The sequence below is a fragment of the Primulina eburnea genome, chromosome 1, assembly GCF_022965805.1.
Source record: "Primulina eburnea isolate SZY01 chromosome 1, ASM2296580v1, whole genome shotgun sequence".
In the NCBI taxonomy this organism is placed as follows: domain Eukaryota; kingdom Viridiplantae; phylum Streptophyta; class Magnoliopsida; order Lamiales; family Gesneriaceae; genus Primulina; species Primulina eburnea.
Window position 1 is genome coordinate 24,065,970 of NC_133101.1, and position 14,210 is coordinate 24,080,179.

A 14,210-nucleotide genomic window follows, 5' to 3' on the forward strand; every position below is an offset into this window, starting at 1 on the left:
AAATGGTTTGAAAAAAATATCACAACTAGACAACTCAATTATCAACATGTTTCTTTTTATGTAAAGAAGCAAATTCGGAGAAGAAGATTTTAAAAAGTGATGTGTAATATAATATAATATCTTGGAACACCAATGAAGACTTTTGTGTAAAAAAAAATATTTTATTTGTGGTTGTCTCCCCAAATTTGGCTATAAATAGGGGTGCATTGTAATGTATTGAGATATCCCTCATTCTATGAACAAAACTTTGAGTTCATAATATTTCTCTCTATATTTTTCCTTTATTTCTTCATTTAAATATAATTAGCATGATAATTTCATATTCAAAATTTTATACTTTGAATAATGAATAGCTAACTTCCTAAAGTTGAGATGAAAAGGTGAAACTCTTGGCATGATAATAAGGTTACTAAAAGGTAAGAATCTATGTTTTATTTTATTTAATCATTATTTATTGTTTATGTTATATTTATTTCTTTAAGTATTTTTATACCCTACTTATAAGTGGGAGTTTTGATTTATTGTTGCTATATGTTACACTAAATTCTTGGAACCATTTAAATGTTAGTTTGGTATTACCAACCATTTAAAGTGGATGCCTTGATTTATTATATATGAATATATTATAATATTAATTTCTGGGTACCATTTAAATGTTAGTTTTGTATTACCAACCATTTAAAATGGGAACCTTGATTTACTATATATAAATATATCATAATATTAATTTCTTGGTACCATTTAAATGTTAGTTTGGTTTTACCAACCATTTAAAGTGGGAACCTTGATTTAGTGTTTACAAATATATATAGCAAAATAAATACTTGACCACATTTATAAGTTTTGGTATATATTATATACTTATAAGATAATAATATATAACATAATATAAATATGATTATTTAATATATTGGAACAATTTTATTAAGTGGATTTCAATATTGTTCGTTAATGTTAACTTTATTAAAATACCAAGAGTGGATCCTTTAATCTCAACCACTTAAATTAAAATTTGAACAATTAAAATTTACTCATTAAAGATTCAAACAATTAAAATTAAAAAGAAACAAAAACAAAACAAAACAAAAAGACATTGTAGTGGACTTGTAATTACCTTAGCTTCCCTGTGGATACAATATCGGACTCACCGAATTATACTACTTGTGGACAACCTGCTCTTGGGAGTGCAACAATCAGAGTCGCAACAAGGCTCAATAGGTGTGATTGATGCAGATGATCATGTGGAGGAGGAGATTGGAGGCGCTGAATACAGAGTAGGCTGAGCTGGGGGTGCACGTGAAAACCCATGGACCTTGCATTTCTTCAGCATAATATGTGTAAGGTCCAGGAAATTTAATCTACGTAACCTAAATGCATGCAATCTAGGGTTTTAATCGTAATATATGTTTATTTTTTTCTATGCATTTGATGCATAATTATTGCATGATAGTGCTTTATTTCATGGTATTTTAAAAGTTCTTGCATTAGGGATTCTAGATGTATTTCGCGCTCGAACGAGGATCGGAGACCGGGATTTATCAGAAAAATTATTTTATGAAGGCATTAATTTTTATTAATCACGGTGGAGTGTTTTTATGTGTATTTTTCAAAAATGTGCTTTTTGGGTATTTTTACCCGCATGATTTTATTTTTATCTAGTACGCAAATTTTATCGAATCGGAGGACTTTTTGGGAGCTCGGGCAGTATTTTCAAAAACTTACCTAAACGAAATATTTTTCAGGAGTGTGTTTCGGTTCAATGGGCCTATTTTTAAGCTTAGTGGGCTCAAGACCTTCTTTCAAATTTTGTAATGCAATTAAGGGCCCATTATCATGTGTTTACCCCTTTAAATAATACCCTAAGTTAAACCTAAACCTAAACCTAAGTGAGCAGCCATCCACCCCCCTTAGTGCAGCAGCTTTTTTTGATAAAAACACCAGCAAACCTTCGGCCACCCTCTCCCCTTCAAGAAAAGATCATGTCCGCTTCTCCGGTGACTCCCCGACGTGTGTTTTCTCCAAGTTTTCGTTCAAATAAATCCAATGCACGCACTGTAATCTTATTTTTGCATCATTCATATGTATTTATGTTGATATGTGTGATGTATATGTATATTTCGTTCGGCGGTGCAGGACCAAGCTTCCATGGTTTGTTTTGTTTCGGTTCATGAATGTATCACTTTATGGCATCTCATGTTTTGTTTCTTTGTGTAAGGGGCTGATGATGAGGGTCATGAGGGGCTGTATATGTCAAGGAGGGAGGGATGGTTAGGATGGAATTGGGGCTTGGTCAAGGGGAAGCCGAGTTTGTGCAAGGGTCGTGAGGTGTGGGCGTGGGTATGCTACGATGGGGCTGTGGTTCGGGTATGGGGTGGAACGGGTGGTGCAAAGGCTGAACCAAAGCTTGGACCAGACCCTGGTGGGTCTAAGTCACGGCCAAGGGAGGGCAAACCACCGCTGGAACCACCCGAATGGCCGGCCGCACGCTTTCAGGAGTGAAGCTCAAGTGAAGAGGTTTTGGGTTTTAGCGATCATGGCCATTGTGTAGGCTACATGGGGCTGTGACCGTGGATCAAGTAGGTCTAGTAGGGTCTGTTCTAGGTCTAGAGTATTCTGATTCGTGACTGGTACCATCGTGGGTAGGCTAGCGTCGTGATTGTTGGAAGGTGAACGCATTAGGGTTGGTAATTAGGAAGGTGCAAGATTCCAGCAGCTTTTCAGGGATTTTTTTCGATGGTTAGAGAGTCTCGTTTTGAGGTTTAGGGCCTTCTAGGATGTGTTGTAGGCGTGGTAAGAGTTTGGGAAAATCTTGGTTAAGTTTCGGTTCGATTTAGGTTAAATTTGGGATTGCAGTCCAATTTTTAAAACGAATCGATTAAGTTTTGAAACGTGCTCGAGTTTACGTCTAAGAAATAATTTTAATAGGTTATGGGATGTTTTGAAGAGTTTGGCAAACTTCGGGTCGAAATTTCGAGGTCCCAGGGTAAAATGGTCATTTTGGGTTTCTAGGGGCAAAATGGTCATTTTGCACCCTAGGGTGAGTTTTTGTTCTGGCAGCGCCCTGAGCCCAAACTTATCATGTTTTTAAATGTTTGTGCATTATGTATATGATTTTTACGCAAATATGATAAACATGTTGCTTGCTTGGTTTGAAAGAAAAATTATGTATATGCATGCTTTTATTTAAGTGGTGAATATGATGACTCGGTTTTGAAGGATGAGATTTGGTTGTGACTAACACGATGACACGAAAGGTTGGGGCTCAGTGGACAGGTAATGCAGTCGCTGATGCCTCTGCCGCCGGGTACCTCGGTTACACGTGGATCGATCCATCGAATGACATGATAATACGAAAGTCACAGTTGACGAACGAAATTCAAATTAAGAAAATTAATACATATATATTTTTACGATGATATGTGCTATGATTACCACATGTTTTGACAGGTCACGATTATGCATACGATTTTACCGCAGACATGAAATGTATGTTGATTAACGTATTTTTCACTGCTGCTTGTTTTGTATATGTATTCGTTATATTGGGACAGGTGTGTTGAGTCTCTAGACTCACTAGGTGTGACTGATACAGGTGAGAAAGATTTTGAGGGTACTGGAGGTGCTGAACTCTGAGTAGGCAGGCCTGGATGTACGCACGATCCGAGGACCAAACTTTTCCGCACTTCACGATTTTAGGAGAGATGAGAGGACATGGATATTTTTACACTGGTTTCGATACACTGATGATTACTAGCATTTATTTTGCTCATGCTTTCAATTACTTACTTGGATGAGTCCGATCATTTTAAACTATATCATTTCTTTTAAATTGTCAAATGTTTACGATTATTTTAAATGTTATTTTTCTTTAGTGGGTCGCATGCATGCAAATTATTTAAGTGTTTATTTTCAAAATGTGAGCTTTACAAAAAAAATTAAAATTGCAGCATTTAAATTAGTAGACGTTTCAATTAGTATCAGAGAAATGGTCTTGTATAGGGTTGTGCCACCGCCAGTTTCTGCAGCTCAGTCTTCAAGCCTCAAGTTTGTCAACTTTTATGTTTTAAATGATTTACTTCTATCACCTGCATGTTGACAAGGTATATATTTTGCGACGATATTCAGCGCATGATTAGCTACTTTTATGCTTTAAGGACTTTTTATTTTTAAAAAAACTAGATTAAATTGCTTGATGGGTTACGTTTAAAATTTGGACTATATTCAGATATCATGCCTCCTAGACGTGCTCCTAGTACAGATCGTTAGGATGACATTACTGGAGGCGGCAAAGGCCCTCCTCCACCACCACCGCCGCCGCCGCCAGGGGACACAGCTACCCGAGTACTAGAGGGGATAGCTAGATTGATGGAGGAGGCCTAGCAGGCACCCCAACCATAGATCGATATCTATGAGCAGTTTAGACGGCTCAACCGGAAGGAGTTCGGGGGTACCACTGACCCTTTCATGGCAGAGGGATGGGTTAGATCGCTGGAGCTGCACTTTGAATACCTACAGATGAGAGATGGCGATCGGGTTAGGTGCGCCATTTATATGCTGAGAGATGATGCGTCCCTATGGTGGGAGGGAGCCGTCCATGCAGTCAATTTGACTACTCTCACTTGGGACAAGTTCAAGGAGATGTTTTATGGAAAGTTTTACCTAGCTAATGTCAGGGGCCGCCTAACGAGGGAGTTTATGAGTCTCCGCCAGAGGGATTCTTCTGTGGCAGAATTCATCAGGAAATTTGACAGGGGCTGCCATTTCATGCCCATTATCGCCAGGGATGCCGCCCAGAAGCTGAGGCATTTCATGGACAGACTGAGACCCACCCTTCACCGGGATGTTAAGCTGATGAGGCCGGCGGGATATGATGAGGCCACCGCCTGCGCTTTTTAGGCGGAGCAGGCTCTGCAGGACATAGACTTCGAGATGTAGAGGAAACGGCATCAGGCCCAGTATAGTTCACAGCCATAGAAGAAGCAGTATACGGGGCAGCAGAAACCTCAGGACAGTATAGGGGGCCGGGATAGTAGTGGCCACCTCAGGCACCAGGGGCTCCCAGGCCGGAGGGAGGACCGCCATGCAAGCAGTGCAACAAATATCACTATGACAAATTCATTTGGGGCACCTTCAGATGCTTTGTATGCAAACATGAAGGACACAAGGCGGCAGATTGCCCTCATAAAAAGGGTCCCACTACCGACAGGGCATATCTGATGCATGCCGAGGAGGCTGAGGCAGAGCCAGATTCTACTTTGATCACCGGTAACCATTTCATTGAGTTTTTATGTTTACCGCTTTGATTGCACTGGATTAATTATTTGTTATAAGAATTAAATTATGGGATTGAAAACATAGAAGAATTAGGATGAATTCTCTAACTAGTTTGGATTAAGGATTTAATTACATGAATTGAGAATTATATAGGATAAATTCAAAATTTTTGAAGGGCAAAATTGTGATTTTCGAAACTTTAGGGGCTAAAATGCAAATTTAAAGATTTTTGGGGGTTAATTTCAAAATTTTCGAGGAATGGATGGGGTTAATTCAATGAATTTTGAGGATTTTGGGTTAATTGCTGGTAAGAAAATTTTTAAGTTTCAACACGATTAGATTTGATGGTATGTTCTGTCGCATGGAGGATATATATTTCAGGTGTAGCTATGCATGCATTGCTAGATTCAGGGGCTACACATTAGTTTATATTTGAATCTTTCGTAAAGCGACTAGGAATCATACCAGTGGCGATTGATTCAGGATTCATTCGCCATATCTTTTCTCAATGGGGCGCGCCAGTACTGTTTGTCAAGAAAAAGGATGGCAGCATGCGATTGTGCATTGACTTCAGGGAGCTGAACAGAGGCAGTTAAGAATAAGTATTCGTTGCCGAGGATCGAGGATTTGTTTGATCAGTTTCAGGGAGCATCAGTGTTCTCGAAGAAAAATCTCCGATCTGGATACCATCAACTGAAGGTGAGAGAGACCGACGTGCTTAAGACAGAATTTGGACGTGTTATGGGCACTATGATTTTATGGTGATGCCCTTTGGCTTGACGAACGTGCCAACGATCTTCATGGACCTCATGAATCGGGTGTTTCAGCCTCTTGGATCAGTTCGTCATAGTTTTCATTGACGATATCCTGATCTATTCGAAGAGTAGAGAGGAGCACAGTCAGCATCTGAAGATAGTACTGCAGACTCTACAGGATAGACGGCTGTGTGCCAAGTTCAGCAAGTGCCAGTTCTGGCTTGACAGAGTGGCATTCTTAAGCCAAATTGTATAACAGGATGGTATTGAGGTCGACCCCAGTAAGGTCAAGGCAGTCAGAGATTGGCTAGTGCCTAAGAGCGTGACAGAGATCCGTAGCTTCTTGGGATTTTTTGGTTACTACAGGAAGTTCATTCAGGGCTTCTCTTCTATCGCGGTACCTATGACCGCCTTGACGAAGAAGAATGCCAAGTTTATCTGGAGATCTGAGTGTCAGGAGAGCTTTGACCGATTGAAGCTAGCATTGACCACCACTACAAGAAAAACGGCATACGACAACGGATTTTATCCGTTGTCGTAGCCTTTTTAAAACTGTTGTAACTGAGGGTGTTGTTGAAAGTCCGTTCAACGACAACGGTTTTTACCCGTTGTGGTAGGTCGAATTTGCGACGGTTGTTCAACACCGTCCTTAATAACTTTAGCGACGGGTTTATTCCGAACCGTCGCTAATTAGCGACGATTAAGTCAACCGACGCTACTTAGCGACGGTTGACTCAATTGTCGCTAACTTAACGACGGTCTTTATATGATAACTAGCGACGGTATTGTATCATTATTTCCGTCGCTAAATTGATTCGAAAAATAAAAAAAATTCGTTTAATAATTTAATAAATCTAAAAGAAACTAACAATCGAAACTAAAATTGTGTAAGAGAGATAAAATTTAAGTGTTATGAAGAAATGAGAAAAATTTTATGTGTTATGAAGTAGTGAGAAAAATTTTAAGTGTTGTGTAAAGTGATAAAAATTGTGTAAGAGAGAAAAATTTTATGTGTTATGAAGTAGTGAGAAAATTTTAAGTGTTGTGTAAAGTGATAAAATTGTGTAAGAGAGAAAATTTTAAATATTATGAAGTAGTGAAAAAAATTTAAGTGTTGTGTGAAATGATAAAATTGTGTAAGAGAGAAAAAATTATAAGTATTGTGGGGAAAAATGGAAAGAAAATGGAGATATTTATAGAGAGTTTGCGCGGTATTTGGTTAAACCGTCGCTAATTTCAAATTAGCGACGGAGTACTACAACCGTCGCTAAAAGTAGCAACGGTTAATATCAAACCGTCGCTATATTGAGCGACAGATGTTTTAAAAATGTCGCTAATTTTACAAATGCGACGAATGTACTGAAAACCGTCGCTATCACTAGATAAACAGTTGCAGTATTTGAAATTAGCGACGGGTTATAAAATCGTCGTTATGTTTAGCGACGGTTTTAGAAAAGCCGTCGCTAAATGTGCACTACAAAAAAAAAGACTAAAGACAACGGTGAAAAACCGTTGTTGTATGTCTTGAAAAACAGTTGCAAAAGCCCATGTGGTTAAAGGGTACGCTCAAAGACAACGGTGCAAAACCGTTGTCGTAGACATCAAATACAACGGTGAAAAACCGTTGTGGTATGTCTTGAAAAACCGTTGTTAAAGCCCCTGTGGTTAAAGGATACGCTCAAACACGACGGTGAAAAACCGTTGTCGTAGACGTCAAATACAACGGTGAAAACCCGTTGTCGTATATCTTAAAAAACCGTTGTTAAAGCCCCTGTGGTTAAAAGGAGCGCTCAAAGACATCGGTGGAAAACCGTTGTAGTAGACGTCAACGACAACAGTGGAAAACGGTTGAAAAATGATATTTGCGACGGACTCCATACAACAATCCGTTGCCATTAGCGACAGTTTTTTTACCGTCGCTAAACCTAGCGACGGTTAACAAAACTGTCGCTACTGGTAGCGACGGTATTCATGTACAATACCGTCGCTACTTAGCGACGGTGTCTACTTGAATTCCGTCGCTAATATTTTTGGGAAAATAAAAAAAATTAATAATTTAATAAATCTGTTTTGTTAATTGGTACAATCGTGTAAGAGATAAAAAAATTTAAATGTCGTGAAGTAATAATATCGTGTAAGAGATAAAAATTTTAATTGTTTTGAAGTGATAAACTCGTGTAAGAGATAAAAATTTTAAGTGTTGTGAAGTGGTAAAATCGTGTAAGAGATAAAATTTTAAGTCTTGTGAAGTTGTAAAATCGTGTAAGTGATGAAAATGGAGCGAATTTGCATGTATTTATAGATAGTGGTGGAAGAAAAGGGAGGGAAAGCTAGGCGGGATGAAATTTTTGAAATTGGCGACGGTGTTTGTAAAACCGTCGCTAATATTCGCGATGGTATTTGTAAAATCGTTGCTAATATTTGCGACAGTTATAGATAATGCGTCGCTAATTTCAAATTAGCGACGGGTGTCCTTGATTCTGTTGCTTACTTTAGCGACGGTTTCAAATAAACCGTTGCAAAAAATGAATGTAGCGACGTTTATATATTACCATCGCTAATATTAGCGACGGTTTTACGTAAACCGTCGCTAATACCTTTGTGTTCTATTTTTAACCCACGTCAATCGACAGCGATTTTTCTAAAACCGTTGTCGATTGTCCAAAAAACACGTTAATAGACAACGGTTTATGAAATCGTTGTCATAAACGTTCAAAGACAACGGTTCTGTAACCGTTGTCATTGACCCTAAAAACCGTTGTCTTTGACACACAAAAGACAACGGTTTTTCTAAAACCGTTGTCGACTGTCCAAAAAACACGCTAATAGACAACGGTTTATGAAACCGTTGTCATAAACGTTAAAAGACAACGGTTCTGTAACCGTTGTCAATGACCCTAAAAACCGTTGTCTTTGACCCCCAAAACACAACGGTTTTTATAAAAACGTTGTCGCTTGTCCAAAAAAACACGCTAATAGACAACGGTTCATGAAACCGTTGTCATAAACATTCAAAGACAACGGTTTTACAGAACCGTTGTCATTGAGCCTAAAAACCGTTGTCTTTGATTCCAAAAAGACAACGGTTGTATAAAAACCGTTGTCGTTTGCTGAAAAAATTATCTACGACAACGGTTTTAGCTAAAACCGTGGTTAAAAAGTTTTTTAACAACAGTTTTGGCTAAAATCGTTGTCGTATGTGTGTTGTTGATTGTGAAAATTCTTGTAGTGGTGGCAAAGTTTGTTTTTAAAAACCGTTGTCGTTTGTCCAAAAAAACACGCTAATAGACAACGGTTTTTAAAAACTTTTGTTGTTTTTTTAAACAAAATCGCTAATCGACAACGGTTTTCAAAAACCGTTGTCGATTGTCTAAAAAAACACGCGAAAAGATAACAGTTCATAAAACCTTTGTCTTTTTCCCTAAAAAGGCGCTGAAAGACAACGGTTTTTAGAAAAATGTTGTCGTTGACACCCTAAAAGACAACGGTTCAACGACAACGGTTTTCAAAAACCGTTGTCGATTGTCAAAAAAAGCATGCCAAAAGACAACAGTTCATAAACCTTTGTCTTTCGCCCTAAAAAAAACGTTGAAAGACAACGGTTTTTAGAAAACCGTTGTCGTTGACACCCTAAAAGACAACGGTTTTTATAAAACCGTTGTCAAAAATTTTATGTGTTATGAAGTAGTGAGAAAAATTTTATGTGTTGTGTAAAGTGATAAAAATTGTGTAAGAGAGAAAAATTTTATGTGTTATGAAGTAGTGAGAAAATTTTAAGTGTTGTGTAAAGTGATAAAATTGTGTAAGAGAGAAAATTTTAAATATTATGAAGTAGTGAAAAAAATTTAAGTGTTGTGTGAAGTGATAAAATTGTGTAAGAGAGAAAAAATTTTAAGTATTGTGGGGGAAAATGGAAAGAAAATGGAGATATTTATAGAGAGTTTGCGCGGTATTTGGTTAAACCGTTGCTAATTTCAAATTAGCGACGGAGTACTACAACCGTCGCTAAAAGTAGCAACGGTTAATATCAAACTGTCGCTATATTGAGCGACAGATGTTTTAAAAATGTCGCTAATTTTATAAATGCGACGAATGTACTGAAAACCGTCGCTATCACTTGATAAACAGTTGCAGTATTTGAAATTAGCAACGGTTTTAGAAAAGCCGTCGCTAAATGTGCACTACAAAAAAAAAGACTAAAGACAACGGTGAAAAACCGTTGTTGTATGTCTTGAAAAACAGTTGCAAAAGCCCCTGTGGTTAAAGGGTACGCTCAAAGACAACGGTGAAAAACCGTTGTTGTAGACATCAAATACAACGGTGAAAAACCGTTGTGGTATGTCTTGAAAAACCGTTGTTAAAGCCCCTGTGGTTAAAGGATACGCTCAAACACAACGGTGAAAAACCGTTGTCGTAGACGTCAAATACAACGGTGAAAACCCGTTGTCGTATGTCTTAAAAAACCGTTGTTAAAGCCCCTGTGGTTAAAAGGAGCGCTCAAAGACATCGGTGGAAAACCGTTGTAGTAGACGTCAACGACAACGGTGGAAAACGGTTGAAAAATGATATTTACGACGGACTCCATACAACAATCCGTTGCCATTAGCGACGGTTTTCTTACCGTCGCTAAACCTAGCGACAGAATCGTACATGAGATTTTCACCTCTACTGGTAGCGACGGAATTCAAGTAGACACCGTCGCTAAGTAGCGACGGTATTGTACATGAATACCGTCGCTAATATTTTCGGGAAAATAAAAAAAAATTAATAATTTAATAAATCTGTTTTGTTAATTGGTACAATTGTGTAAGAGATAAAAAAATTTAAATGTCGTGAAGTGATAATATCGTGTAAGAGATAAAAATTTTAATTGTTTTGAAGTGAAAAAATCGTGTAAGAGATAAAAATTTTAAGTGTTGTGAATTGGTAAAATCGTGTAAGAGATAAAATTTTAAGTCTTGTGAAGTTGTAAAATCGTGTAAGTGATGAAAATGGAACGAATTTGCATGTATTTATAGATAGTGGTGGAAGAAAAGGGAGGGAAAGCTAGGCGGGATGAAATTTTTGAAATTGGCGACGGTGTTTGTAAAACCGTCGCTAATATTCGCGACGGTATTTGTAAAACCGTTGCTAATATTTGCGACAGTTATAGATAATGCGTCGCTAATTTCAAATTAGCGACGGGTTTCCTTGATTTTGTTGCTTACTTTAGCGACGGTTTCAAATAAACCGTTGCAAAAAATGAATGTAGCGACGTTTATATATTACCATCGCTAATATTAGCGACGGGTTTACGTAAACCGTCGCTAATACCTTTGTGTTCTATTTTTAACCCACTCCAATCGACAACGGTTTTTCTAAAACCGTTGTCGATTGTCCAAAAAACACGTTAATAGACAACGGTTTATGAAACCGTTGTCATAAACGTTCAAAGACAACGGTTCTGTAACCGTTGTCATTGACCCTAAAAACCGTTGTCTTTGACACACAAAAGACAACGGTTTTTCTAAAACCGTTGTCGACTGTCCAAAAAACACGCTAATAGACAACGGTTTATGAAACCGTTGTCATAAACGTTAAAAGACAACGGTTCTGTAAGCGTTGTCAATGACCCTAAAAACCGTTGTCTTTGACCCCCAAAACACAACGTTTTTTATAAAAACGTTGTCGATTGTCCAAAAAAACACGCTAATAGACAACGGTTCATGAAACCGTTGTCATATTGAGCCTAAAAACCGTTGTCTTTGATTCCAAAAAGACAACGGTTGTATAAAAACTGTTGTCGTTTGCTGAAAAAATTATCTACGACAACGGTTTTAGCTAAAACCGTTGTTAAAAAGTTTTTTAACAGCAGTTTTGGCTAAAACCGTTGTCGTATGTGTGTTTTTGATTGTGAAAATTCTTGTAGTGGTGGCAAAGTTTGTTTTTAAAAACCGTTGTCGTTTGTCCAAAAAAACACGCTAATAGACAACGGTTTTTAAAAACTTTTGTTGTTTTTTAAACAAAATCGCTAATCGACAACGGTTTTCAAAAACCGTTGTCGATTGTCTAAAAAAACACGCGAAAAGATAACAGTTCATAAAACCTTTGTCTTTTGCCCTAAAAAGGCGCTGAAAGACAACGGTTTTTAGAAAACCGTTGTCGTTGACACCCTAAAAGACAACGGTTTTCAAAAACCGTTGTCGATTGTCAAAAAAAGCATGCCAAAAGACAACAGTTCATAAACCTTTGTCTTTCGCCCTAAAAAAAACGTTGAAAGACAACGGTTTTTAGAAAACCGTTGTCGTTGACACCCTAAAAGACAACGGTTTTTATAAAACCGTTGTCAAAACGCACCTACGACAACGGTTTTCACTTAAACCGTTGTTAAAAACTATACGACAACGGTTTTTTAAAAAAACCATTGTCGTAAATACGTTGTCGTTGGGCGTTTTTCTTGTAGTGCACAGAACCAGTTATAGCTATGCCATCAAGGCAGGGTGAGTTCGTGGTTTATACAGACGCATCGAAGCTTGATTTGGGTGTGGTTATGATGCAGCATGACAGAGTTATAGCTTACGCGTCCAGACAACTGAATATTCATGAGAATAATTATTCGACTCATGACCTCGAGCTAGCAACAGTGGTGTTCTCTCTAAAGATTTGGAGACACTATATGTATGGGGAGAAGTGCAGGATTTTAACTGATCACAAGAGCCTCAAGCACTTCTTCACAGAGAAAGAGCTGAATACGAGGCAGAGGAGATGGCTAGAGCTAGTCAAGGATTATGACTGTGACATTAGCTACCATTCGGGTAAGGCTAATGTGGTTGCAGATGCTCTGAGCAGTAAACACGCAGTGATTGCTCATATGTTGGTATAGAAACCGCTGCAGGCAGAGATTTAGAGATTTGATCTTGCAGTTTATGACAGGGACGAGGCCCCAAGTCTTGCTATTCTGACAGTACTGCCGACATTGAGAGACAGAATACGGGAGGGGCAGACTTCTGACGAGCAGTTGCAGAAGTGGAGACAGAGGGACGAGCCTAAGGACCAGAGACTGTAACAAGTTGAGGGCGGCATAGTCAGATATAGGGACCGTCTATGTGTTCTTGACAGTGATTCTCTGAGAGCGGATATCTTGAGCGAGGCCCACAGTACCCCATACTCCATTCATCCAGGGAGTACGAAGATGTATAAGGATCTTCAGTCGCTCTATTGGTGGCCGGGCATGAAGCGAGATATCCTGCATTTTGTTTCCGAGTGTTTGACTTGTCAGCAGGTCAAGGCAGAGCATCAGAGACATGCAGGGAAGCTGAGACCACTCCCTATTCTCGATTGAAAATGGGAGAACATCACCATGGATTTCGTGACGGGGCTTCTGAGGACTACTGGAGGATTCAATGCCATATGGGTGATAGTTGATCGGCTCACTAAATCTGCCCACTTCCTACCGATCAGAAAGACTTTAACCATGACTCAGTACGCAGAGGTGTATATCAGAGAGATAGTCAGACTGCACGGGATTCCAGTGTCCATCATGTCAGACAGGGATCCGAGATTCACGTCCGCGTTCTGGAAGAGTCTGCACCAGACATTGGGTACGAAGTTATTGTTCAGTACTGCTTTCCATCCTCAGACAGACGAACAATCGGAGAGGGTGATTCATATTCTGAGGACCCACTCCGAGCTTGCATCATCGACTTCCAGAGCAGCAGGGAGCCGAAGTTACCTCTTGTGGAGTTCTCATACAACAACATTTTTCAGGCATCGATCGGTATGGCTCCATACGAGGCACTGAACGGGAGGAAGTCTAGGTTATCAGTGTATTGGGATGAGGTGGGAGATAGAGCAGAGTTGTAATTTCGAGGACGAAATTTTATTGAAGGGGGAAGTGTTGTAAGGTAAAAGAAATTTAATCTACGTAACCTAAATGCATGCAATCTAGGGTCTTAATCGAATTATATGTTTATTTATTTCTATGCATTTGATGCATAATTATTGCATGATAGTGATTTATTTCATGGTATTTTAAAAGTTCTTGCATTAGGGTTTCTAGATGTATTTCGCGCTCGAACGAGGATCGGAGACCGGAGATTTATTAGAAAAATTATTTTATGAAGAGATTAATTTTTATTAATCATGGTGGAGTGTTTTTAAGTGTATTTTTCAAAAATGTGTTTTCTGGATATTTTTACCTGC

At 38.6% G+C, this 14,210-nt stretch overlaps 1 protein-coding gene across 1 annotated transcript; it reads left to right on the forward strand.

Moving 5' to 3' along the window:
- The first annotated feature begins 4,464 nt into the window (after positions 1–4,464).
- On the forward strand, positions 4,465–4,896 carry LOC140805997 (uncharacterized). The gene has a single exon (XM_073162416.1). The coding sequence runs from the start codon at positions 4,465–4,467 to the stop codon at positions 4,894–4,896; it is 432 nt and encodes a 143-aa protein (XP_073018517.1).
- The last annotated feature ends 9,314 nt before the right edge of the window (positions 4,897–14,210 follow it).